The sequence below is a fragment of the Petromyzon marinus genome, chromosome 39 (genome assembly GCF_048934315.1).
Source record: "Petromyzon marinus isolate PM22_M1 ecotype Great Lakes invasive population chromosome 39, UKy_Petmar_22M1.pri1.0, whole genome shotgun sequence".
Taxonomy (NCBI): Eukaryota; Metazoa; Chordata; class Hyperoartia; order Petromyzontiformes; family Petromyzontidae; genus Petromyzon; species Petromyzon marinus.
In genome coordinates this window covers 17,291,045-17,314,743 of record NC_133705.1, presented here as the reverse complement: position 1 = coordinate 17,314,743, position 23,699 = coordinate 17,291,045, and the positions used below count along the sequence as shown (strand labels likewise).

Below are 23,699 nucleotides of genomic sequence, written 5' to 3'. Positions count from 1 at the left end.
CAGCCACACACTCCCACACCCACCGTCATCCACACTCCCACACCCACCGTCACCCACACACCCATACCCACACTCCCACACCCACCGTCACCCACACACCCACCGTCACCCACACACCCACCGTCACCCACACACCCACACACTCCCACACCCACTGTTACCCACACACCCACACACTCCCCCACCTACCGTCACCCACACTCCCACACCCACACTCCCACACCCACCGTCACCCACACACCCACCGTCACCCACACACCCATACCCACACTCCCACCGTCACCCACACACCCACACACTCCCACACCCACTGTTACCCACACACCCACACACTCCCACACCCACCGTCATCCACACACCCACACTCCCACACCCACCGTCACCCACACTCCACTCCGCTGATGCCCGAACTCCTCAACTGCCGTTATTTGCACCTTACCCCGTGATACCTTCCTGTGGCCGCGCCTTCGGTTTCTCTCCTCTTACCAATCCCCATCTCTCACCAAAACCTTCTGTTTCAGAACATTCCATGCCCAATGATAACATAATTGCCGGCCATACACTCCCACACTGCCTCGGGGAGATGCACGCTCTCAGCCTCCGTGTTGTCTGTGCATCATTGTCCGTGGACGCGCCGATCGCTTCAAATGGTGTTGCACTCCATTACTGAACCACCGTTCATCTTTGCTGCAAAACGCCTTCCAAACGTATCCAATGCAATGGTGGCATTAGCCATGCTACGGGGAATCGCAGAGAGGGCCCAGCCCGTTCCAAAGACTGCCGTTTAAATAAGTTCTGTGTGTGGGAAATATTGGGCCAAAGTCCAACGGAGCTGATTATTTATAATCGCGTGCAACAGAGGCACAGAAGTAGCTTGCCTCGACTAAGACAAAGCGGTTGTTGTGATTTATAATTCTCTGAATTAGGGTCGACACTTTTTATCCAAATCGACATTTCTTGTTCAGCCTACGTCTATTATCCAAACCGTGCAGTTTACTGATGTGAGAATTCAACACGGGAACACCGGTGCCAGATCTCGGCACAGATCAATTTCTGCCACCTGAACACGGATACCAAAGTCCCGGACTGTCTCGGACAAACCCCGACAGGTGGCAACCCGAGTGGGTGGGTCAGTGAAGTGAGTTGGTGGGTGGGTATGTGAGTTGGTGGGTTAGTGAAGTGAGTTGGTGGGTGGGTGTGTGAGTTGGTGGGTCAGTAAAGCGAGTTTGTGGGTGGGTGAGTTGGTGGGTTAGTGAAGCGAGGTGGTGGGTGGGTGTGTGAGTTGGTGGGTCAGTGAAGCGAATTGGTGGGTGGGTGTGTGAGTTGGTGGGTCAGTGAAGTGAGTTGGTGGGTGGGTATGTGAGTTGGTGGGTCAATGAAGTGAGTTGGTGGGTGGGTGAGTTGGTGGGTCAGTGAAGCGAGTTTGTGGGTGGGTGAGTTGGTGGGTTAGTGAAGCGAGTTGGTGGGTGGGTGTGTGAGTTGGTGGGTCAGTGAAGCGAATTGGTGGGTGGGTGTGTGAGTTGGTGGGTCAGTGAAGCGAGTTGGTGGGTGGGTTTGTGAGTTGGTGGGTCAATGAAGTGAGTTGGTGGGTGGGTGTGTGAGTTGTTGGGTCAATGAAGTGAGATAGTGGGTGGGTGTGTGAGTTGGTGGGTCAGTGAAGCGAGTTGGTGGGTGGGTGTGTGAGTTGGTGGGTCAATGAAGTGAGTTGGTGGGTGTGTGAGTTGTTGGGTCAATGAAGTGAGTTAGTGGGTGGGTGGGTGTGTGAGTTGGTGGGTCAGTGAAGCGAGTTGGTGGGTGGGTGTGTGAGTTGGTGGGTCAGTGAAGCGAGTTGTTGGGTGGGTGTGTGAGTTGTTGGGTCAATGAAGTGAGTTGGTGGGTGGATGAGTTGGTGGGTGGGTGACTTGGTGGGTCAGTAAAGTGAGTTGGTGTGTCAGTGAGTGGGTGGGTGGGTGTGTGAGTTGGTGGGTCAATGAAGTGAGATGGTGGGTGGGTGTGTGAGTGGGTGGGTGATTGCTACTTTATCTACACACCAGACCAGGTGGTACCAGCCTTGTTGCACACCTCGGTTCTCACGTGGTAACTTGCCGCCATTTTAATCACAGCGGCGTTGCCGTGGACGACGAGGGCCCATGTGACCCCATTCCAACCAATAGCAGCGCGGCCGCGAGCCCGCCGGACCGCTCCCCTCGCTCCTGCTGCTTCCCATCCGTGCTGTGCCCAATGTCTATCTCGGGGTCTCGCTACAGGCGCTCTGGCGTCAGTGGCAGCTGTCCTGATGCAGCTGCTGCCTGAGCTCTTGAACCCCGAGGGGTCCGGATGGCCAAGTGCTGCCCACAAAGACCGTCGCTGTGCAACATGGAGGCTGAGGCCAATCCCAGTAAACGGGGAATGTTAGCCCAACCTTTTCTCAAGGGTTCCAACCAAATGGCAACATTAGCCCAACGTTGCGTGTTTCCTGGGTAGAACCACTGGAAGAAAACTTGAGTGAGAAGGATTCTCGGTTGTTGTGGTGCCCGCTCCTTCACCACAACTGTGGCACTGCAGTGGCGAGTTGAAGCTATGTGCTCCCTTGCATTCCGTTAACATTACGCGTGTGGTGGCAGGGATTGTTTGCCAATAAAAACAACTGCCCACGTGAAACACTGTGCGAGCCACTTGCCTGTTATTAGTGCATTGGACTGTGTGTGAACCAGCTAAATAGACATCCAGCCAGAGAGATAATAAACACACAGCCAGATACATTACAGTCGGACAGATTATACACAAATACCATGCGACGCACAGCCTGATAGATACACAATGGAACGCACAATGAAACACAGATCCACGCACAGTTACACATGAGACAGATGTAAAGACAAAGATCCCCCGTGAAGCCTTAACAGACTGTAGGGGCAAGTGTTGTTAGCGAGCACCTATGAAGGCCAGAACGGCACACGAGGGGGTGGGTGGCCAGCACCACGCCCAGCCGCCTTTGTCTCTCCAGTCGCGATATTTACACACCGCTACACCAGGTATTCATTTGAGGCTGAGTCGACCTAGGGGAGGCCCATGACCGGTTCAGATAATCGTCACCAGTGTTGGCCGTGAGCGGGAATCGAACTCGGGTGGCCGGCTTCGTAGCGACACACACTGCGACACAGCACACTGAGACACACACTGAGACACACACTGAGACAGCACACTGAGACAGAGCACACTGAGACACACACACTGAGACAGCACACTGAGACACAGCACACTGAGACACAGCACACGGTGACACACACTGACACACACACTGACACACAACACACTGAGACACACTGAGACACAGCACACGGCGACACAGTGAGACACAACACACGGTGACACACACTGAGACACAACACACGGCGACACACACAGTGAGACACACACTGAGACACAACACACTGAGACACAGTGAGACACAACACACTGAGACACAGTGAGACACAACACACTGAGACACAGTGAGACACAACACACTGAGACACAGTGAGACACAACACACTGAGACACAGTGAGACACAACACACTGACACACACTGAGACACAACACACTGACACACAGTGAGACACAACACACTGACACACAGTGAGACACAACACACTGAGACACAGTGAGACACAGCACACTGACACACACTGAGACACAACACACTGAGACACACTGAGACACAACACACTGAGACACAGTGAGACACAACACACTGAGACACAGTGAGACACAGCACACTGACACACACTGAGACACAACACACTGACACACAGTGAGACACAACACACTGAGACACACAGTGAGACACAACACACTGAGACACACAGTGAGACACAACACACTGACACACAGTGAGACACAACACACTGAGACACAACACACGGCGACACACACTGAGACACAACACACTGAGACACAACACACTGAGACACAGTGAGACACAGCACACTGACACACAGTGAGACACAGCACACGGCGACACACACTGAGACACAGCACACACGGCGACACACAGTGAGACACAACACACGGCGACACACACTGAGACACAACACACGGCGACACACACTGAGACACAACACTCAGATTCACACCCACGCAGGGGGGGGTGGCCGCGCTGTTGCCCCGAGGCGCCTCCCCCCTCCTCCTCCCCCCTCCCCCCCGTCGCCTCCGCCCCTCGCCCTCCCCGCCCTCATCAGCGGCTCAGCTCGCGTCTCAGACCGCGCGTCTCCGCCACCACCGCTACTGCTTGCTGCTGTCTCTCTGCTGTCTGTCTGCTGTCCCCCGTGTCTCCGCCGCGTGTCTCCGTGTCCCGCCTCCGCCTCTCGCTCGCCATGGCCACGGACGAGCTGGCGGGAAAGCTGCAGCGGCGCCTCAAGCGGGAGGAGGAGGATGGCGAGGAGGAGGAGAAGGAGGGGACGGGCGAGGCGGCGCGGCCCTCGGCGCGAGCCTTCAACCCCTACTCGGACTTCAAGGAGTTCTCGCGGAAGCAGATCAAGGAGATGGAGCGCATGTTCAAGCAGTAGGAGACACTGGCACACACGCACCTCGGCAGAACCGTGTTGCACATGCATACACGAACCTGTATACCAGAGTATGCCTCACAACACCTACATGGACCTATATGCGCCTCGATAAACCTACATGGGATGTGAAAAACATAAACCTCGACACACCTACAGACACCTGTACACCCCGCCGTCATCTCATACGGCACGATATACCTCCACACGGCTGCATACAGCTTGGATGCAACACTTCCATATCTATGGACGGCGTTTGGCTACGCACTTGTCCTGTAATGCAGCACTGTGGAGCCAAGGGGTTGGTGGATCAGACAGACGTTGTGGAAGTCCCTTCCCCATGGGGTTGGTGGATCAGACAGACGTTGTGGAAGTCCCTTCCCCATGGGGTTGGTGGATCAGACAGACGTTGTGGAAGTCCCTTCCCCATGGGGTTGGTGGATCAGACAGACGTTGTTGAAGTCCCTTCCCCATGGGGTTGGTGGATCAGACAGACGTTGTTGAAGTCCCTTCCCCATGGGGTTGGTGGATCAGACAGACGTTGTGGAAGTCCCTTCCCCAAGGGGTTGGTGGATCAGACAGACGTTGTGGAAGTCCCTTCCTCATGGGGTTGGTGGATCAGACAGACGTTGTGGAAGTCCCTTCCCCATGGGGTTGGTGGATCAGACAGACGTTGTGGAAGTCCCTTCCCCATGGGGTTGGTGGATCAGACAGACGTTGTGGAAGTCCCTTCCCCAAGGGGTTGGTGGATCAGACAGACGTTGTGGAAGTCTTTTCCCCATGGGGTTGGTGGATCAGACAGACGTTGTGGAAGTCCCTTCCCCATGGGGTTGGTGGATCAGACAGACGTTGTGGAAGTCCCTTCCCCATGGGGTTGGTGGATCAGACAGACGTTGTGGAAGTCCCTTCCCCATGGGGTTGGTGGATCAGACAGACGTTGTGGAAGTCCCTTCCCCATGGGGTTGGTGGATCAGACAGACGTTGTGGAAGTCCCTTCCTCATGGGGTTGGTGGATCAGACAGACGTTGTGGAAGTCCCTTCTCCATGGGGTTGGTGGATCAGACAGACGTTGTGGAAGTCCCTTCCCCATGGGGTTGGTGGATCAGACAGACGTTGTGGAAGTCCCTTCCTCATGGGGTTGGTGGATCAGACAGACGTTGTGGAAGTCCCTTCCTCATGGGGTTGGTGGATCAGACAGACGTTGTGGAAGTCCCTTCCCCATGGGGTTGGTGGATCAGACAGACGTTGTGGAAGTCCCTTCCCCATGGGGTTGGTGGATCAGACATGTTGTGGAAGTCCCTTCCCCATGGACGTCGAGGATCGTGGCTGGCCAGGAGATGGCAGTGCAGGGACCGTGGTGGTCTCCATCTGTCGGGTCTCTGTGGCATGCAGTGTTACCCTCGCCTGAGCCTTCGGGGTGCTCCGGTTTACGACCACACGTAAACACTCATTAATCGGCGGATAACGCCTCCATATACAGAGGATCGCAGAGCTTTGTATGAAATCTGGTGCCGGCTTTCCGTGTTCTGAGTCGATCTGTGGGCGAGTGCCCTGTGGCGGCACATCACAAGTTGCCATTATATATGTACTGTATATACAGTACACAGGATGTAACAACCCGTGTACTGTATATACAGTACACAGGATTAACAACCCGTGTACTGTATATACAGTACACAGGATTAGCAACCTGTGTACTGTATATACAGTACACAGGTTGTTATATACAGTACACAGAATTAACAACCTGTACGCAGCAATACGCTACCGTATGCCCCCAAACCCACATACATCCTTATGGCCGGACACACATCCAACCCGATTTACTCCATTGCAACCTCTTCATTTTAGTCTCACACCCGTCATAGAAACGTGGAATTTCCACCACTGACTCCAAGGCTGTAAGCAGGAGGCGAGCACCCTTTCAATGCTCATTTGTATGAGAAATAACTTGAACTTTTAATTTGATACACCGCGTCACACCTCACCACCCCAGGACACACTATGCCACACCTCACCACACCAGGACACACTATGCCACACCTCACCACACCAGGACACACTATGCCACACCTCACCACACCAGGACACACTATGCCACACCTCACCACACCAGGACACACTATGCCACACCTCACCACACCAGGACACACTATGCCACACCTCACCACACCAGGACACACTATGCCACACCTCACCACACCAGGACACACTATGCCACACCTCACCACACCAGGACACACTATGCCACACCTCACCACACCAGGACACACTATGCCACACCTCACCACACCAGGACACACTATGCCACACCTCACCACACCAGGACACACTATGCCACACCTCACCACACCAGGACACACTATGCCACACCTCACCACACCAGGACACACTATGCCACACCTCACCACACCAGGACACACTATGCCACACCTCACCACACCAGGACACACTATGCCACACCTCACCACACCAGGACACACTATGCCACACCTCACCACACCAGGACACACTATGCCACACCTCACCACACCAGGACACACTATGCCACACCTCACCACACCAGGACACACTATGCCACACCTCATCACACCTCACCACCCCAGGATACACCTCACCACACCTCAGTGCAGCTCAGGGAACTGGCTGCATTGCTGTCACCCTGATGCTGCTGCTACACACGCTACGTGCAGGCTGCTGCTGCTGTCACTCCGTACAACGTTGTGCAGCTGCTGCTGAACCCCGCATGAGTGTACAGCCAGCCCCCACGTATTATGTTGAACTTCTTTCGCACCGTACATGCTAATCGGAGGTGCGGGAGGACAACTAAACAGAAAAACGCGCAGTGCCCAAGAGCATTAACAACGCCTGCCGACCGTTAGTTGTTAAACTTGCAGGAAAGCGGTGTCAAGTTACCGCTGACACATTCGCCAGCCCGGCGGCTCTGTGATCGCGCGCGCCCGGGCGTGGAAGGCGCGCACCGGGTCCCTGCCAGCCAGCCGTGCGTGGAGAGGCCCCCTCCACGCGACCCTTCTTGTCCAGCGACCCACATCCGAGGACAGAACCGTGTTTCTGTTTCACCAAAGTGCGGGCGCGTTTACACCAAACAACCCGTGGCCTGGTTTCACCCGGGTCTGTCTAGGAAATATTCACACACACTCCAGTACACCACATCCAGTCTACCTCTTGTCGCGAAGGCTTTGGCTACAACTGGTAAGAATCAAAATATGTATTTACACTGGAGGAATCTGATGAGCTATAAAGCTCTTTTTCACATATGTCCAGTAGTTTTCACGTGCCACCTCCAGTTTTACAACAGTGACAGGAAGAACAAAATGTCACGCTCTGGGTAAAACAGTAAAAGTTTGCCTGTCCCTTTGGTCGTCACACAGTGTTTACTTTTATTGGTGGTTCTGCGTCACAAGTGGAGCTCGCACATTCTGTTGTTGGAATTAGGCTTAACCTTTCTGGACTTGGCCACCACACTTTGCTGAGGAGGTGGTGCTTATTATACCGTGGCAGGGAGACGATAGACTCTGTGACACCCCCTGCATGTCAACCCCAAAGGGATCATCAGTGAGACCCCTTCTGGAAAACTTTGTGGGGAAAGCCATGAAACCCAATATACAGGGAGAACCCCAAGGAATTGAGGGAATCCCGAGAAACCGAGGCACAGAAACATTTAACTGTCATACAGGCAGCTGCCATTGCACTGCAATAGGGCTGGCTGATCGTGAGATTTACAACAGGTAAACAACACAACGTGAGAACCCACCGCACGGTCTGTGAGGCGCTCATCATTGTGAAAAGCCCTGAGTCTCGTGCATAATATTGACATACATGCACCCCAGCCGGGATCGAAACTTGGAGTCTGCTTCTCCGTTAGCCAAGCTGCCCTGAAATTGCAGGAAGCACATGTGTCTTGCGCAAATGGCCATGTGCAGGAGTAACTCATTAAACAATAACATTGTGCAAGCATTCCATCCGATCCATCATTGTTAACAGTACAAATTGCAACCCTGCATACAACGCGTTTCCCGTTGAGCTAAGTTCTTATTTTAAAATCGGTACATTATTTTTTCTCCAGCAAGTTGAGTGCTTTGTGTAGTTTCCTGCCACCCGTGTGGTTTCTGTGCACAAGGTCCTGACCTCATCAGACGCCACCACAGACGAGGCCACGCGCAAGCTGGCGTGGGCAACTGTACTTCACTTCTAATTCGTGCACGCCCACGGCGGTTTCGGGATTTTTTTTTAATCTAGGCTTCAGGTTTTTACGTTTGCTTCCGTGATGTCACATTCTCGTGGCTAAAGAGGCCGAACAGCCCTCGGCATGCCCAAACTCGGCGTGTCACGGAAGCCGAGGCAGGGGGGCACCTGCCGAGTGCTCGGAGAAACGACTGCTTGGGAATACAGAGTGCTGCACACTTGTGCAGTGAGACGCCAAATCTATCCGTGCGGAGCTTTTAATGCTACCTCCTAATATGCATAGGGTTTTTTCCAGGTACTCCGGTTTACTCCTACATCCCAATCATTCATGGAAACGGACAAACAACCCAATATAGGAGGACCCTCCTGAGAAACACTGTATTGAGACTCGGTGAAGCTGTCCCATGCAGAGGATGATTTTAAATTAAAACATTAGCATATAATGTGCACTTGATTATAAGGCATGTTGTATGCTACTCTGTGCCATTTTCCATCACCATGAGCAGCCATGGTCGATCCATTGCTAAATGATGGCAACCGCAAGCACCTGCCATCTCTCAACGATCTGTCCAGTACCTGCGCACGATGTTACACACGCAACACTCGGACAGTGATGGTCTAATCTACTCTGTGCAATGTCCTGTAACTAACACACTGGATGTCAGGATTGTGATAGCAGATCCATTTGCTCCGAGGTCGTGGCACCACAGTAGCAGCAGCGTCACCGGGTATGTTGTTATTGTAGAGCAGTGGGACCCATCCCTTCTGGACCCGAGGACACCGCCAAACCGCCAAAACATTGTGCAGACTAACGCGCGTCAACAACATACCATAACAATTAACTGGCTTTTTCGCGACTAATCTAAATAAGTTGTGTAATGGGAAGTAAATCGTATTTTGTGAAAGACGTCGTATCTGCCCCAGTTTCGGCACAGCACATCCCACAGCCAGGTGATCCCCGAGTCCGAAAGCACTCGTCGCGATGATCAGGGAGTGTTGGCCGAGCTGCGGTTGCTTAAGTTCGGAGCACCGTCTTGGCTCTCCGAGTGCTTCTGACCGCTGCTTTTTTTGCACGTGTTTCAGTAATGGTCACAAGTGCCACCGTCCCTGCGTCGCTAATACACACACCGCTCGTGTTAGGGGGGGGATCGCAGGCACTCTGTGTGGGCTCTCACCTGGTTGAAAGGAATGTAATCGTAATCTAATCCGTTTTAGACTTTGTAAGAAATAACTTCACACGCACAGGCATGCTCCCTTTGTGTTCGTGACATCGGCACGTCTGCCTAAATCAGACGGCTTGGGTACGAGCTTGCACTGTAACGCAAATTACTTCCGTTGCTTGATGCAGGTGTGAACAGCAGAGTTTAAATGCAGCAGATTGGCGATGCAACATTAAATTAATTGTGCATTGTAAACTCAACACACTCACCATGGTGAAGACCAGTTGTAGAGGGTTCTAGAAATATAAAACTGTGGCGGTGTTTATGCAACAGACTTGCGCAAGAGACAAACCAATTAAGTATTTGTATTACATGCGCTTGTTCAAATGGGAAACATTCCCCTCTGAAGGTTAAATAAGGGATTCAGTTCCCTCTTGCCTACATCGACTATGACCGCAGAGTGCACGACAATCTGCAAGTTTAATTCACAAGGAGGCATCGTATTCTTAACAACGGTCTCTGTTACTACCCAGAGGCGAGGATTTTTACAGTCCTTCTCCTCTGGATAGACTCATCCCCCTCCTAGGAATGAGGAATGTCCACCACTGGCTCAGGGATAGAAACAGAAGGTGAGCACCAATGCTCACGCAAGCAGGTTAAGGGTGCTTTATGACTTCATCGCTCATTTTCCGAATCGTGCGGCCTACGGAATAGGAGGCACCCACCGCATGCGCCCATCGTCTGGTGCCGGCTTCGCGTTTAAGATGACACCGGGACGCCTGGGCCGAGTGGCGTGCGTGAGCCTCGCTGTGGCTCCGCACGCGGACTGTGACGCATTCACTTGTGTGGTTGTATCAGGCAATGTGTGTGCCACGGAGTGGCACGGCAATGCATGGAACGGAAAACGCTGGAAAGAACCGGCGCGGACCGGCTTCGCCATGGCCAGGGGACAGCGAGGAACACGTTTAATTCCCGCGCTCCGTAACGAGCGGCGCCGGTCTCTGCTTTGAATTTAAATGAATGGTGCAGCCTGGGAGCAGGAGATAGACAGGAGGCCGGTGCAGAGAGGTAGTCACTGATGCATTTAGGCAGTGACTGTACGGTGACTGGCAAAGACAGGTAGTAACTGGTGCAGGCAATCAGTGGCTAGTATAGAAAGACGATGGATGCCTATACCGGTAGGCAGGCTAGTGCAGACAGATAGTGGCTGGTGCAATCAGGCAGTGACTGGTGCAGACAGATAGTGGCTGGTGCAATCAGGTAGTCTGTGGCACAGACTGGCAGGTAGTGGCTGGTGAAGGGATAACATTCACAGTACTAGTGGTTTACAATGAAGGTTCCTTAAAATCAGCACGAGCATATTTGCAGACCTCACTACCACCCACGCTCGGCCGTCGGCATTGGTAGACACAGGGACTGGCAGATATGTCTGCATGTCCCTGCTCGCAGTCGGACTGGGTGTGAGAGTACTCACACAAAGGTCCCCCATATAGCCTTTTAACACTTTTAGGGCAAGTGCTGTTAACTGGAACCTATGAGGCCGTCACGGCACACCCATGAGGGAGGTGGCCAGCAACAAGCCCAGCCGCCTTTGTCTCCCCAGTGTTGATGTTTCCACACCACACCAGGTACTCATTTAAGGCTCAGTCGACCGAGGGGAGGCCCAGGCCCGGTTCAGATATTTATCACCGATGTTGGCCGGGTTTGTAGAGCGGTGCGCTAACCACTGTGCCACCGCTGCCTCAGACAGACACCTCGACACACGGACGCACGCCTGCACACGTGTGTAGAGACGGTCGCGCGTGCCAGAGGCAGCCCCCAAATACCGGGGGAAGCCCCGGCGGTGGCGAGGGGTGCCGCGTGTTAGCGGGGAGCGATGCGCGCTGCCTGCTGATGAGACGGGGCTGCGGCGACATGACGCAGTCGTCCTCGCCGCTCGCCCGGGATTGTGCGCCGGCTGCTGATGAACGCCGTGCACAGAAATCCTGTGTATATAGCTGTGTCTCTTCACCCCTGTGTATAGGAATAGCAATGCAGCTCTCACCTACATGAATAGGAATAGCATGGCAGCTCTCGCCATGAATAACAATTAACAATAGCATTCCAAATCGCACCTGCATGAATAGAAATATCAACGCACCTCTCACCTACGCAAATAGGAATAATACGCAGTTGCCGGCAATAGTGGCAATCGTCACCGTGCGTAAGGGCAGTCTGGTGGAGGGAAGAACAGGGTGGACTGGGAAGTAGGCCTGGCAGTTCTACCGTCACCCGTCCCGGCACAGACAACACCGAGCGGTCACGACGCACGCACAACGCAGCCGGAGTGTACGGGGGTGTGGGTGGGAGGTCGACGCTACTCTGCTGGGCGTGCGAAGGAGACCCCTGTCCTCGGAGTTTTGCATCAGTTGCCGAGCGCAGCTCAAAAGCCGATAGGGCAAAGTGGCCAGCAACCGAGAGCCTTGCTGATATCGTAGCAGAATTTATCAGGTGTTTTGAGCTAAGCAAGTTGGTTTATTGTAACTCGGAAAAGCGACAAAGGGAGGGAGTTACAGAATTTCAAAGCTGAGCACCGTGGCGAAGGGAACTAGAGAAATGTGGTGATTGAACTCTGTACGGGTGAGAGAAAACGGTCAATCCGGTTGAATGAGTCCTTGACAGTGGTGGAGGTAATCAAGCCGTGAAGTTCGTGGGGAACAGCGACTGTGGTAGTACCGATTAAAACAATTGCCAAGAAGCGGCTAAATAAGGGCGAGTGTCTGGAATGAATCGAAGCATCGGTCAGCGAAGCTGCTCCAAATTGACCCCTGTCAACGTGAACCTCAACTGAGCAGAGACCATCGTGTCGCTAAGCGTGAGAGCCGGCATCGTCCCACGTGAGAGCCTGGGTCACTGGGCATCACCTCCCGCGCTGCTTGGTCGCCCCATGTACACCGCGGTATTTGTTAAAGGTAGGAGGATCGCACTTCCTCCTCCTCCTCAATGTGGCAGGCGCTGAATGCCCCTTTTCATTTCTGTGTTGGCTGAACGGAATAAAGAACTCGACTGAGAATAAGGAAGCTCATAGCCGTTTTGTGTAATGGGAAGAAGTGGGGGGTTTTGTTCTCGGAAATTTCTCTTGAAAAACCCCAATGATCATGCGCCCACACCACTCGCTCCGTCTGTAAAGTGTTCTTGTGAAACCGTCCGAGTGGTAAGTGGCGAGAGGAACTTACGGCTACCCAAAAACCCCTTTCCACAAAGCAGGTGGCGTGCACAGTAGTGGGAGCGTTGTAGTCTCTTAATTTTATTTATAACAATTCATCTTTGAAAATCCCTTGAGGTGGAACATCTCGTTTGCAAGGGTGTCCAGGGTGTTGATCGGCACACACGTAGCAAACACGTAGTATATCCGATCGCTTATGTCCCGCCTGACGCTGGCACTTCCTAGTCACTGTGGTCTCCCGCGGTCCAGCGGACTTCATCCACGTGCTCACCCCGCTTCCCAGCCCCCATCTCTGTAGCAGATGATCGTAGTCCGCTAGGGGCTGCCTGCGTGACCGGTATCGTGACGCTACCTGGATTCGAACTCAGGTGCTTGGCGCTGCTGGCTCTTCGTCTCGGATACCGTTTGAGCCCTCTGAGCCACCCAAGCTGTCCTATGTATAGCCTGAACCATAGGAATGCGGAGTTTCCATCACTAGCTCAGAGTTGTAACCGAGAGATGAGCACCAGCGCCTGGATGCTCGTGTGAGCAGGACATCGCTTTCACACCGAGTCACCTGACAAACTCGAGAGCCCATGTTGAGCCACACGCATTCAACAGCTCCACAGTGATTTCCGTATCAAACTCATCGCTGTGCTTGACACAATAAGCTGGCAGTGCGCTGTTGCAAGGAGCGTGTTTGATTAAACGCGTCGAGCTGACTGTGGTTACGCCGTATGCAGGATTTGTGATGTGAGTTTCTGAAAGTTGATCGAGTACAGAATTGACACAAACGCTCTTTACTGATGCCGCCATAAAAAAATTTACGGTCCTGACGCTCTGCCCTTATGAGCACGACGCATTCATACACATCAATAGCGATGATTCAGGGACCGCTTTTTTCTGTCGCACAGAAGGGACTGGAGGCAGTGGTCGGCCACGGACTTTCTCTATGGGGGTGGAAAAAAAATCCTTCAGCTGCCAGTGCCAGGAAAATACGCTGCTGAGAATTATCGACGGAGTGGGCGATGATTAACAGCCGTGAGCCCTGACCGGTGCCTCGGCGTGAGAACGTCTTCTCGAGGAGCGTTCTGCACAAAGGCTGCCCTTTCGCTAGCCGCCCCTGCCAAGCGCGGTCACCGACGTGCACCGAGCGCCTTTGCATTCATCGCCGAATGCCCCGACACTGGCGCGGCCCCCCACTGCCTCCGCCGGCCTCTCGCACAGGCGCGTGGATCCTGGCACGGGTATCGATCGCCCATGAGGGCCGAAGGTCGCTTCCCACTTGGTGTGTCGCTTCCACCGCTGGCTCGGCTCCACAGTCGGATAAGAAGCCGAACGCTATTTCTTTTAAACCGCACCGTGAGAACCAAGGTAGCGCTTCTCGCGCTGGCTCCGTGGAGATGGCGCGCGTCGAGTACCGATTCACTCCGAGGGTGGTAAGGGGCAGGTGGTAAGGGCAGGTGGTAAGGGGCAGGTGGTAAGGGGCAGGTGGTAAGGGGCAGGTGGTAAGGGGCAGGTGGTAAGGGGCAGGTTGTAAGGGGCAGGTGGTAAGGGACAGGTGGTAAGGGACAGGTGGTAAGGGGCAGGTGGTAAGGGGCAGGTGGTAAGGGGCAGGTGGTGGGCGGATGCGGGTCTCACAATCCCGCTCGATTACGGCGCAGAACGGTTTTGATTGCGTCCGTGGTGTCCTGCACATGACCACGCCGGGGCGTGTCCGTAACATCGCGTCCCACCTTCCGCGCCGCCGTCCCCTGCTCGCGTACAGTGGAAGGGGGGGCGTTGAGTGAGCCAGGCGAGGGCTCGCCGGAGCCAATCTGTGAATCGAGCATCCGAGCTCGTAACGAGCACTCGTCCTGTAAACGCTTCCCCTGGGCTCCCCCGCTGCCTCCTCGCTGCCCAGATCACGTACACGCTGCATTGAGGGCAGCGTGTTCACCAGCTGTTGCTGCTGCTACTGCAGGCGACCTTGCTGTCTTGAGGGCAGAGTGAGCTCTCCCGTTCTTAAGTTTGTATGTTTGAGTGACAAGGGGGTCGGAGAGCAAGCGCGTGGTGCGAGGGCCCGAGCAGCACGAGTGCAGCCTGGGCGCTCGCCACTGTGGCTGCACCTTCGGTGAGCACAGTTGGCTACGTACGCTGTGAAAGTGTTTCAACGTACATACATGCAAAGCTGTCCTTATCGAGCCAGCCACATATCCCTATGAAGAATTACAGAGCTTGGGCAATTCTTGTAGATTTAGTATTATCCCCTAATGCTTGGGTCTTCTCTGGGTACTCTGGTTTCCTTCCACATGTATACTCATTCATGGAGTTGGCCGAACGTCGCAGTGTAGGACCACAGAGCTTGGACATTTATTTCACCGGATATGGCAGCCTTCCCGCTTGCCTCTGGCTTTCCACACAAGCGGTCTTGGTGCGAAAACCGTGCACGTTACAAATTCTGCAGCATTTCGAGGCGTCATTACACGAATGTCGATGCTGTTTAAAAAAAAAAAAGTTTAAAATATAGTGTGGCCACCTGTCCGAAGTCACCCCGTGACTCGCCGAGTTCCCGCGCGAGCGCAGTGCCCGCGACGCCACAGAGGGCTTGAGCGGAGCTCGGGCGTTCATCCGCCGTGTCGCCCCCGCGCGCGGGGCCGGAGCTGGCTCCGCGCCAGCAGCGATGATTCGCGCTGATGTGGCAACGGCTCTAAACGCGACAGCCAATAACCTCGTCCACTTAGCGGCGCCGTCAGTGCACGGCGGGTGGGCCGGGGGCCGCTCGCTGGCAGTCCGGCCGCACGGCGACGATGCCCGCCACCCTTAACTCGTCGGGGAGGGAAGCGCCGTCTCACTCCGCAGCCTCCCGCGTGCGGAGGAGCGCGACGACAACGGCAGCCAATGCAGCGAGGAGGCAGCTCCAGGCGTGAAATCAATCGGCGGCGTTTCAACAAAACACAGGAAATGCAGCAAAACGCCGGTACCAACGAGGCGTCTGAGAGAGAGAAGTTGGTGCAATTGCTTGTAAGGGGACCTGTGCACCGACGTGACATCCCCGCTGGAACCCTGCAGCTCTTGCAGTGATAGCGAGGGGCATTGCATCAGCGATTTGTTCATCACGGGACATCTATTCTAAATGCTTGTGCAGTGTTTTCCATTTATCCTGTAATGCGGTAATTTTTTGCTGCGATATTTGTTTGGTCGTCTGCTCCGATTACGATTTGCTTTATTACTGTGCTTTATGTTGTGTTATTGCAAATGAGACTCTATTCGGCTGTCTTGGCTTCTCACCACCGGGTTCCACAACATCAACTCGAACCGGGTTCCACAAAATCAACTCGAACCGGGTTCCACAACATCAACTCGAACTTGCGTTGCCTCCTTTCCGCCTCTTCTACTCGGTACTTCAGTGATGGACATTCTTCTGAAGTCTCTCGATCGTGCTCTGTCTATCTGTTGACAAACTTTACGTCACTCGCCTCTCTTCGTCTCGCTCTACGGATGTTTCCTGCCAGGCAAAGTGTTTTCATTCATTCTCATCATTCCCCTGGGACTCTTTAGCCACCTCCGAATTCCTCCCCAATCACAACGACTTCCTTTGCGAGTCTCATGGCGCCTGCTCGACGCTCCTGGATCTCACGGCAGCTTGCAATGTCGATACATTAAAATAAAAAGCAGATAATGATAATTATACATGTAACGAAGCATCGATACATTGATTACCAAAAAATCTTACACTCACAATACATGCACTGATTTGTGTAAGACTCACTGAAGGTATAATTTATACAATATATATGCAAAGGATTCACTGTAACATCTCTATATCTAAATCAGCTCAAGGCTCCCGTGAATCACATGCCTTCTTCTGTGGCCACCCCCACTCGGAATCCCTCCCCTCTCATCGGGGCCCTGATGCAGCCTCTGCCTACATATCCTCATCTCTCCTGACCCTTGGCTTCTGTTGTTCTGTTCTTTTTCCATCCTTTTCCTATTTCCCATTATTTCCCTTCTCTTTCCCATTCCGTGTTTTCCCCCATGCGTTACATCCTTGACTCTACTCCCCTTCCCGCTGTGTAGCCATGGAACAGAGCTGCTGGTCTAGGCTAGTGGAGCAAACAAATACTGGCCGGATGGCTCTCAAATTCGAAAGGTGAATTCTGGTTGGGGGTTCACTGAGCCCATCATCCCTCTGAAGTTAATCAAATTAGCACCACTTTGTGGGGTAGTCAACAGCGATTATCATATGTTGTCATATGGAGAAACTAGACCCCGTCATAGAAATGTGGAATTTCCTACACTGGCTCAGAGCTGAAAATGCGAGGCGAGCATCACCTCTGCTCATTCCAAATGACTTTGATCAGACCGATACGATGGTGCAACTCGACCGGAACGGCATCGAATCATCGTCGATTCTTTGTGTGCGTGCGGTGCCCAGGTACGACGCCGGGAAGGATGGATTCATCGACATGATGGAGCTGAAGCTCATGATGGAGAAACTGGAAGCCCCACAGACCCACCTGAGCCTCAAGAACATGATCAAGGAGGTGGATGAGGACTTTGATGGCAAGCTCAGCTACAGAGAGGTGCCCAGCCCTGACGCACACGCTCGCACACGCACCCATGCACACATACGCTCACACACATACCCAAATACGCGCACACACAGATACGCACACACACATAAGGACGCACACGCACGCATCCGTGTGTACAAACGCATGCACGCTCACATATGCTCGCACACACAAATGCAAGCACACGTGCTCGCACACGCATGCACGCACGCACGCACACGCACACATGCATGCACGCTCACGCACATAACAGCTCGTCGATCTTATGCTCGCTATCCGTGAATCGCAGGTGCAAGAATGATAATCTTGGGTTTGTGCAAAAGATGCAATGGGTGTTCCATTTATTATTTACACCTCGATAAAAGTTAAAACTGATACGTGTGTAAACACGTTTCTTGAATTGAGCAAGGTTATTGTAATAACTTGGGAAAAGAGACGATGGCGCTCACAGCAATGACGATCTCTGCCACCTGCGTCTCCTCTGCAGTTCCTTCTGATTTTCCGCAAGGCAGCGGCGGGGGAGCTCACGGATGACAATCCCCTCATGGCGCTCGCTCGCCTCTCGGAGATCGACGTCTCCACCGAGGGCGTCAAGGGCGCCAAGACCTTCTTCGAGGCCAAGGTGCCCCCCCCCCCGGCCCCCCCAAACTCTTCGGCTTCCCACCCGTCACCACTGACGCTCTCACGGGGCCCGAGGCGCAGGGTCCGGGGAAAACCCACGATGCACACGACGGGGGATGGCAGCCGCAGCTCCACGCGGATCGCAGGAGCCGTCGCCGCACTGCCACCTGCAGGCCGCGTGCCGTGCTCGCAGTCCTACATCCAGATCGGGGGTCGGCGACCAAATTAACAGGAGCCTTTTTTTCGAATTAGGTAAAAAACTCAATATTTAAAAATCCGCAGTGGATGTGAGAAGCGACGGAGGAGTCCGGCATGCCCGCCTGCGTCGGGATCGAAGAAGCCGCTCGGTGGCGCGCAGGCGGGCACCGACAAGTGGATCGCGTCGGGTCCCTCAGGTGGCAGCACGCACTGGCGAGCGGTCGGCGCTACGATCAGTCACGATCAGACTTGCGTCTTCGTCTCGCGAGCGTTTGTCCCACCCGGTGGGGTTCACGCTCCGAGCCGGCCCCCGCCCTCTGCAGCCTTCGATCTCCATCATTACCTCCGCAATAACGCCGCCGCCGCACGCTCTCACATCCTCCCTCTCTCTTTCCTTCAACTTTCATGGTCTCTCCCCTCTCTCTTTCTTCCGTCTCTCCACTCTCCTCTCTCTGCTGTCTTTCTCTCCCGCCACCCCCCTCTTGACCCCCCACGCAGGTAGAGGCCATCTCGAAGTCGAATCGCTTCGAGGCGGAGATCAGGGCGGAGCAGGAGGAGAAGAAGCGCGAGGCCGAGGAGAAGAAGCAGCGGCAAGCGGCGTTCAAGGAGCTGCGCTCCGCATTCCGGCCATGAGCGTGCGCACGGCGCCACCCATACCCCTAACCCCAACTACATCTCCATCTCTTCCTAATCCCATCCTTAACCCCAAACCCAACTCAATGTCTAACCCCAACCCAATTCTTAAGTCCATCTCTCTCCACCCTCCTTGTCCCACGCATGGCCATCCTCCGCCTATGAACACATCCATTACCATTCATGTGCCCCATGAGCCCGAATATCAAATCTGGTTGGTAGCAGCAGCAGCAGTTTTTTTCATGAAAGTGCCATTGGGAACGGGACTTGGACGCACGGGGGGAGGGATGGGACACGTGGCAGTGGCGAGGGGGTTAGGGGACTCCACGTCGTGGCAGGGTGCTGGGACATGTGAGACCGAGGGGCGAGGGAGTCGTCTCTGTTTTGGCCGCACCTCTTTAGTGTTTTTTTTAGAAAATAGCCGGGAGCCCCGGCCGCTGGCTCAAACTACTGCTGCCGCTGCTACTGCCACTGACACCTCCCTTGGTGGTCGCTGTGGCTTCTCCGCGTCACTGCTGTCGAAGCCGCATGCGTCGCACGTCGACTATGAATGTTACAACTACGCCCTGCTCAGCAAACACCGCACCGCCATCACTTACCACGCAATGGGCACTGGCCTAAGGGCTCCGTCGGTATACAGTTGCCACCTGGCTGGGTTTGACCCGAACACAAATGCCAATTCCCAGACTGTCCGGGTCAAACCCAGGCAGCACTGTGTTTGGGTGGCAGGAATTGATTTGAACTTTATTGCATTTACCCGGACAGTGTTGAGAGATCTGGGCCAACTTACAAATATGTGCAGATTTGGTCTACAGTGAAAAGGTGGGAATCCTGTTTCGCTATTAATCATGGACTCATTCCCATACTGGTGAAAATATATCCTTGGTCAATGCATACAGTGGCAAATTCCCTACCTTGCAATTCCCCCCGCCGCCTACCATCCATAATTCAAGGCCTCGCCACCTCTACGGAAATTGGGTCCTGTGTGTGTCTTGCATTTGTACCCCGGTCTTGAGGTTAGGAGGCAGGGCCGTACCGAACAGCGAGATAACCGTGGGCAAAACGCAACGAGCCAAATTCCTGTGGCACTTGCCAGCGAAGATCTCAACCTTTGCAGGTCGGGCTGCTTGAATCTGCATGGCTCTGTTTACGTGAGGTTTTACGTGCATGTGGGTTCCACAGGAGAGCGCTCGCATCCACGATTGCCGGGGAGCGGCGGTGTTCGGGGCGCACTTTGCCCGGCGTATGCCCCCCACCCTGCGCTTGGTTGGTCCATGCCGCCCACGCCCGCCGTTAAGACGCCGCTCCCGCGTCACCCGCGCGGCTTCAGTGCCCGCTTTTTGGCCAGTTAAGAACTACCATACCAAATGTTACCTAACGTGCCCTGGTCAGAGTGTGTGAACCCATGCTGGGATTAACAGCAGACCAGATCCGCGAGCCAGTATTCATTCCACTGCGGTGACGTCTGCATCGCGTTTTGCGTGGTGCCGTTAAAAATCGGTGCCGCGAGGACAACACAGATACCGGGGTCCATGTCTGCTTTCAAAGACGACGCTCACAGCCCCCCATCTCGGGGCAGTGGTGGGGTGAGTGTTGGGTCGCCACTTCAACAGGACCCCAGTCTCACACCCCGCACTGGACTGGGGTCAGGGTGATGGTCACGGTTATGATCCGGTATGTAATGATTCATATTCCCCCACCCCATGTATTTACACTTACGTTTGGATTGCTTCTCGTCTGTCATCTCATTTACTTGTACAGCCCCGTCGGGCTCAACGTAACATTTCCAAAACGTTTGTACAAATTATGAATAATCGGTCTGTACATGTACGGCGCTATGCATGTATCGTATAAATCTATTTTGTCTGATTAACTATGGAATCGTTGCATGTCTAGTTGGGGTTTATATTCTGTGCCGGGTGTATCCCGGTTGGAGGGGTCCTGATTGAGGGGCTTGCGCGTTTTAACAGCGTCCCGGTTTAGGTGTCCCAGTCTCGAGAATGCGCAGCCCGTCCGCTCGACCACTGCGATGCGCGCGTCACCTCGCACCCGGCGCCACGCCGGGTGAGCGGCTCCTCGCGAGCGGGCCGGATCGAGCGTGCGCAAGGCGAGATGACCGTGCGCTGTAAAGGTTCATCGGTGCCCCCACTGGTGTGCGTGTATCGTGGATGGCTGCGATGGTTGTGGTCTGGTGAGCGTTAAAGAAAATATTTGAATATAATTTTTTGTATGTAAAAAAATAAATGTTTATCAATATTGCTCTATGGGTACTGGAAACGACTGGCGAGAGCCGGGTGTCTCGTGATTCCTTTTCAACCGCTCTGGGTCGGGTTTGAGCTTCATCCCAGGTCTGCCTCACTTCCCCATCAGCCGCGATGCTACACGTGGATCCCAGGGGTTCGACAGGCCCTGCACGCGCTGCTTGGAAGGACCAGAAACGCCCCGTCCCGACGAGGTTGGCACAATGCAGGTGAATGAGCCGGTCGCCTGCTCGGATCGTCACATACAGAGGTGCAGGAGGACGAGAGGCCGCTGAAAAGCCACGTGGCCAACCCAGTGTGACCTCTGAGGTATGGCCCACCGAAACATGAAGTGGTAGATTAGTGAGAGGAGAGATACCTGGAGACAAGATACAGGCCGGTGAGATGAGAGATGAATAAGAGGTAGAAATTGGAGAGCTGTAGACATCCAGATTCGTGGTCACAAGCACATGTTACATGACCCACCAGCACGTCAGTTTTTTTATGTGGCCCTGGAAAATCCCTGCTCGAGAGTGGATCGGCAGCAAGATGGCTCTGCACGACGCGAGGAAGCAGCAAGGTTGGGACGGACAACACTCTAGACTTTAATTACATTGCAGGGCAAGCCGCAGGTGCCACGATCGTACGTGGGCACACGGCACACCGTCACTCGCGACGAAACCTACAGTTCATTAATTTAAGCAACACACACGGTAAACAAAAAATGGCACTTGTAGGCAGTTAGTGCTTCACTTCGGGCCAGTTCCTTAGCAGAGAACCGCTGACTTGCAAGCGATGAGAGATGACAGACTTTGGCCGCGTGTGCCAGCGGCTTCTCACACTGATGGCGGCGATGATGACGGCGGAGGCGATTGGATTCTTAGCCGGATCATGCGGTGCGAGTCCCCCCCCCCCCCACACCGCGTCGACTCGTGTTATCGCCACTAGACGCCACTCTCTTCCTCCGCCACCGTCACGTCGAACAAAGACAGGTCCATGACGCCGCGCTCCACATCCACGCCGATCGGCGCGAACAGCCGATCGGCCAGGACCTCCGACCTCAAGTACGAGGTCCTCTGACGGCAGACGGTGCCCGAGCCCTCGCAGGTGGCCTGCAGGAACACGGCGAGCTCCACGTGCTCGTCCGGCCACCTCCGCTCTCGCAGCAACGGCAGCAGGGGGCTGTCGGGGCTCAGCTCGTGGTGGAAGGTCAGCGGGAAGAGGAAGTAGGGGCAGGGCCGGGGCCCCAGGCGGTCCAGCTGAAAGTCGACGGCGCTCTGGCGGAGCGGGCGGCCCGGCCGCGAGCGGTAGAGCACGGCCGACACCGTCACGTCCAGCAGGGCCGACGGGCGCAGGTTGGCGACGCGGAACGCGAGGAGGCGGCGGCGGCGCTGATCCCCGCGGCCCCCCCACACCACCGCCGCGCTGCTGAAGCGGATGGTGCCGGCGCGCAGCTTGGGCCGCGCGATCTTGGCCACGAACGCTCCTGGGGGCGGCACGGGGGCGGATCAAACGGCGGGGTAAATTCATCATTGTTAATTTTACCACGATTGCCACACCGAGTCCGACGATGTTCAGGAGGGTCCCGCTATATCGAGATGTTTGGCTCAGGGGGGCTGCATTCGCCCAATGAAGCCAAACTGCGATTGTGTTCAACATCGACCCGAAGCTTGTGTCTCCACTCCATTTCTCATCCCCATTAGCTAGCAGCATTTAGTTTTATTCGTCACATTTCACGACTTGACCACTGCCCCCGTGTTTACCCCGAGGGCGCTCTCGGTGCCAAACCACGAGACCAAGAACCCGCTGGGAACTCGCACTCCCGTCGTAGGTCGCTGACAAACTTAAGAAGCTTTATCTAAATGTATTCTGATGGTGACCCGAAGAAAAGAGGACCACAAAGCAGTGCTCCAGGAACTGTCGACGGTTTCTGCATCCTGCACAGAGGCCGAGTGTGCCTGTTGTACGCGTTCTAGATGACGTGCGTCCATCCTCGCATCACAAGCACGCAGACGGCCGTGTCACGTCCCCCGCACGCATGAACCCAGAGGGCCCCGCGGGTCTGGGCACGTCTCCAGCCACGGGCGGGGGCTGCCCCCGAGCGCCGAATCCACGGGGGAGGAGGAGGAGGGGGGGCGACTCCCTTTTTCCCGCGGCTCCCGAGGGCTGGAATCCCGGGTGCCGTGGGCGAGGCCTCGTGGCTTCCTGGGCCGAGTCTCGAGACCCGAGTCTGTGGCCTCCGCGGGACTCGCGCCTGGCGAGGCCTCACCCCTCACTCGCACCGCAACCGCGCCGAGACATCCGTCGATTATAAATCGATTACGCCGCGGATTTTACGACGACGGTGGCGTTGGCCTTCGCTGGCGACTCAGCCCGC

The 23,699-nt window shown here is 54.7% G+C and overlaps 2 protein-coding genes across 2 annotated transcripts in view; one reads left to right on the top strand and one right to left on the bottom strand.

Annotated features, from left to right (window-relative positions):
- Positions 1–4,175: 4,175 nt before the first annotated feature.
- Positions 4,176–21,359, top strand: EFHD2 (EF-hand domain family member D2). Its single transcript, XM_032968139.2, has 4 exons — positions 4,176–4,523; positions 17,492–17,639; positions 18,118–18,252; positions 18,948–21,359. Exons 1-4 carry the CDS (start codon positions 4,336–4,338, stop codon positions 19,080–19,082), a joined length of 606 nt encoding a protein of 201 aa, XP_032824030.1. The 5' UTR covers positions 4,176–4,335; the 3' UTR covers positions 19,083–21,359.
- Positions 21,360–21,903: 544 nt separating this feature from the next.
- LOC116950397 (inward rectifier potassium channel 13-like) overlaps positions 21,904–23,699 on the bottom strand; it is a 33,472-nt gene continuing 31,676 nt past the window's right edge. The window contains exon 4 of the mRNA XM_076072796.1: positions 21,904–22,808. Within this exon, the coding sequence (XP_075928911.1) occupies positions 22,267–22,808 (542 nt within the window). The 3' untranslated portion in view covers positions 21,904–22,266. The remainder of the gene's footprint in view (positions 22,809–23,699) is intronic.

What these genes read in the sequence shown, in the direction of transcription:
- EFHD2 (XM_032968139.2), top strand. Translation starts at nt 4,336, where the DNA reads ATGGCCACGGACGAGCTGGCGGGAAAGCTGCAGCGGCGCCTCAAGCGG. An exon ending in ATGGAGCGCATGTTCAAGCA is followed by an intron (nt 4,524 to 17,491) that starts GTAGGAGACACT and finishes TGCGGTGCCCAG; the next exon opens with GTACGACGCCGGGAAGGATG. An exon ending in GCAAGCTCAGCTACAGAGAG is followed by an intron (nt 17,640 to 18,117) that starts GTGCCCAGCCCT and finishes TCTCCTCTGCAG; the next exon opens with TTCCTTCTGATTTTCCGCAA.